The sequence below is a fragment of the Rhagoletis zephyria genome, unplaced genomic scaffold (genome assembly GCF_001687245.7).
Source record: "Rhagoletis zephyria isolate East Lansing unplaced genomic scaffold, Rhagoletis_zephyria_1.1 Rzeph_scaffold_01910, whole genome shotgun sequence".
NCBI lineage: Eukaryota > Metazoa > Arthropoda > Insecta > Diptera > Tephritidae > Rhagoletis > Rhagoletis zephyria.
The window spans coordinates 89,298-93,293 of NW_016158994.1; the positions used below are offsets into that span (position 1 = coordinate 89,298).

Sequence of the window (3,996 nt, forward strand, 5' to 3'; positions counted from 1 at the left end):
CAGTGGCAGCGTCGACGCCTTTATCGCCAACATTGGTCGCCGCACAAGCGACTCAGTCACAGCTATCGCAACAGTTTCATTCGAAGAACGAGCGCGAGTGGACGTACACGGAACAACGCGGCGCGTCATCGGCGGCCGGGAATAATAGTAGTTATATATCTACTGCAAAGAAAGTGCAAACACAAGAAAATACTGCAGCACACGGCTATTAGCAGCAATCACCCCTTACAGCGCCACATCCAGCACGTACTCGCCATCCAATTACGTGACTCCACCGCTGACCAGTAGTACAGCAGCAGCGGCAAAATATTTTCAAAACTTCACAACAATCAGTTCATAAAGAACCAACAGTTGCAACAGGCTGGCGCACAAACGAGTGCTGCAACGCAATCGAATATTACGGCGCGTTATCTGAAATACAAATCATCATCGTACACATCGCATGCGCCGGAATCCGCAGGCGGCAGTGAAACTGGTTCGGGCTACACTGGTTTGCCGGGCACTTACTCGCCAACAAAGTCGTTTGTGGCACCCACGGCAAGCGCCATCAAAAAGAAAATGGTCGCCGTGCAGGAGATGAAGACTACACAGCCGAGTGGCAATCATCCGCATCGCGCACATCACAATCACCACCAACAGCAGCACATCCAACAGATGATTGGTACCGGAGGAGCTGGTGGTGTCGGTGGTGGCGGGACGTGCGCACGTCCAATGGCGCTGACGGGCGGGCGTGCACGCCCACCCAGCCAATCAGAGGAGGTGGAGGTGAACTTCGACCCAGGCGAGGATCTCAGCTATGGACCAGGCATTGTTTCAAAGTTGCGTTGCCGCTACCTCAGCCTCGCCTTTCGCGAATCCATGGAAAAGGAGCGTCACTGTCTCGATAATATGCGCGCGCCACCAGTCTGAACAATTTACTCGATCGCGACGATCCAGCCGATGAGGATGATGAGCCAGAAGATGACCTTGGATGGCGGCGAAGCAATAGATTTGGAAGTGCGTGAAGAGGACGAATATGTTGAGCTGCGCGCGGATGCAGACAAAACGATGGCCGCTGAGCGCAAGCTAAAAACACAGGGTGGCATACTGAAGCACAACAACGACGCCGCTGCTGGCGCGCAGGAGAACACCAAAAAGACTACAACATTTCAAAAGCATGCAGCGGGCACTTTTGCCGCGAACGGTTCTCGTTTGCCGCACTCGGCACCGGCAGGCGGTGCAGGCATTGCGACAAATGCCACCAATGTCGGTACGCCCGATACACCGCGTTCGCGTCATGTAAAACGCGGAAATGATTCGTTAAAACGCGCGCGTTCCGTCGAAGCGCTACTCTGCGAACGCACGCCCTGGCAATACGCGGCGCTCAATCGCAGCAGCTATCAGCCACAACGTTTTGCGGCCACTGGCAATGCAAATTACGCGCTGTCGCAGCCGACTTGCGTCACCATCGAGGATAAGATAAATAACGGACGTAGTCGCCTGCTACTCGGCACAGATGTTATGCCACCGAAGCGCTTGACCTCAGTCATCGATGATACGGAACGACCGCCACCCGATTTGGTCAAGCAAACGCTGAAGAAGTTCGAAGCCACTGCTAATAGGCGTGGACGCGGCCCGAGTCGCACGAACGGAACCGGCGAGGTCGCCAGCAAGGTGGCCACCTACAAGACTATCATTAAGGAGAATAAGCCTGCTATTATGTTTCCCAAACCACCGATCAGCCCCACTAAGAAGCTGAATGCGCCAGTGCTCACGAAGCCGGCAGCCAAGCCAGTAGTGGGCGCCGCTGATTTGCTCAATAGCCCGCTAGGGCGCAAGACCACTGCCGTCGCAGGCGTCAACACTGCGGCTGGAAAAACGTCGCCGGCGACCTCCAATGCCGCCGCGGTTACCGGTGTGCTGTCTGCTAGTAGTAGCAATAGCAGCGCAGTCGGCGTTGGCGGCTTATCAGAGCACTCGCCCGATATCATTCCAAGGCATAAGCTTTTAACGGAAAAGAGCGAATTATTGGCGCACGGAGTTGTCGATTCGCCAGTGACAGCTTTAACAAAAAAGCTCGAAAAGCTGCGAATTGAAACGTCGGTGGATAAACCAAAACAAGCAATAACAACAAAGGAAACTAAACAGCCAACACAGTTGAATAAGCAACAGCAGGCACACTCGGCACTCGAGCCAACCAACAGCGACAACGAATTCGTCAATAATAGCGAGTTGAACAACGACGACAACAACACAAGCAACAGCTATAGCAACAAGCTCGTGGGTGGTGGCGCTGTTGGCGAGGGTGAAGCGGCTGGCGATAGTGACGCGGCCCTCGAAGGCAACGAAAATAGCAACAGCAACTACAACAAGGCGAAACAGCATAATGATCGTGCTGGTACTAGCGCAGCTAGCAGTATTGGTATTGGTAGCGTCAGCGGCGTTAACGAGTCAGTCGTAGAACCCGATTCGGTGCTGGCAGGAACCGCCGCAAGTAGTAGTGATCTTAGCGACGACGACGACGGACTGGTTGATCGTAGTATTGCCGCCGCCGCCGCACCCACAAAACGTATAACGCGCACAGCACTCGATAATATCGCACGCGCGGGCACCACACAACAATTCAAATTCGCTGGCAGCAGTGGACAAACGCAGCAAAAAACGCAAACGAAACAACAACAACTAAACTCTTCCAATTTGAATCCCGATATACCCAGTTCGGTATTGAACGCCGCACCGGGTAAGCAAATCGGGGTCATACGCCCGCTACCTACCACCACAGCCGCACAACAGGCCGCCAACACCGCTAGTGCCACAAACTCCTCGAGTATTTCCAATCAACAGCAATTGCTGCAACAACATATGGAAGCATTGAAGCAGCATAACGTTTATAGCAGCAACTCCACGTCAACAACAACAACAGCCACACATTCCTCAATTTACCACCAAAGCACACCGTCGCTACCACAATCGCAACAACAGCAGCTGACAAGCCGCGAAATTGAAAAGAATCGCATAAATGAAATGAAGAAAACGGGCGCATTAGCCGATGGTGGTGGCCCAACGGCTGGTGGTGTGATGGTCAGCGCGGGCGCCAGCGCCAATGCCAATTCACACGCCGCCGCAGCCGCCAATGCTAGTCTAAATACCGTGATAAATACCAATGCGCCTGGCCACAAGTCCAACGCTGGTATTGGAGCGGGCGCGGCCGCCGGTGCTGCGTCATCAGCATCAAGCACTTCCGGCTTTAATGAGTTAGATGCGGCAGCGCCAGGCGCTAATAATAGCCCCTTATGGGCGTTACGCATTAAACGACAGACACCAAGCGTCGCTGCACAGGAGAACACATCGATGGTATTCAACTTCTCCAATCGCAAAGAGGTGCCCGATTATATCGAGAATGATGGGGTGATCTTTCGCAGAAAACGTGAATTACCCAAGGTGAGTGTAACACAGAGACAAAGAAACGAAAGATATGTATGTGTAGGGGATATGTAGGAGAAGGTAATGGGGGAGAGTAGGGTAATAAGTGAGTGAAGTTGGAGTTGATAGAAATTCAAGAAGTAGAAGCAGTGAAGTTGTGTTTTTTTGTGTGTAAAAAAGCAGCTGCAGAAGAAGTAGCGAGAAACCAAAGTACGAAATGGCAAAGCAAAAGGCAGATGAAGTGAAATGATGTGACGTGACGTGTAAAGTGGAAAAGGAGCAAAGCGTGGATTGCAAAAGAAACGGTATATAAGTGTGTGTGTGTGCATATGTGCATGCAAATGTGAAAGCCATAATGAACAAAAGAAACAAATATGTATATGTATATATAAGAAAATATAAAGAAAATACTTAAGAATTAAAAAAAAAATAAGAAGTATAAAAAATTATGAAATATACATATGTAGATATGTATATAAGATACAAAATATATAAATAGCAACCGCAATAAAAGAACCAAAAGACCAACAAAAAAAGCAAGTCTACTGCAACAGAACGTGCACAAAAGCGAAACAGTGAAGTGAACTCCGCAAT

General features: G+C 50.7%; 1 protein-coding gene across 1 annotated transcript in view; it reads left to right on the forward strand.

Annotated features, from left to right (window-relative positions):
• Window positions 1-924: 924 nt before the first annotated feature.
• LOC108365561 (uncharacterized) overlaps window positions 925-3,996 on the forward strand; it is an 8,907-nt gene continuing 5,835 nt past the window's right edge. Inside the window, exon 1 of the mRNA XM_017619611.1 lies at window positions 925-3,420. Within this exon, the coding sequence (XP_017475100.1) occupies window positions 940-3,420 (2,481 nt within the window). The 5' untranslated portion in view covers window positions 925-939. The remainder of the gene's footprint in view (window positions 3,421-3,996) is intronic.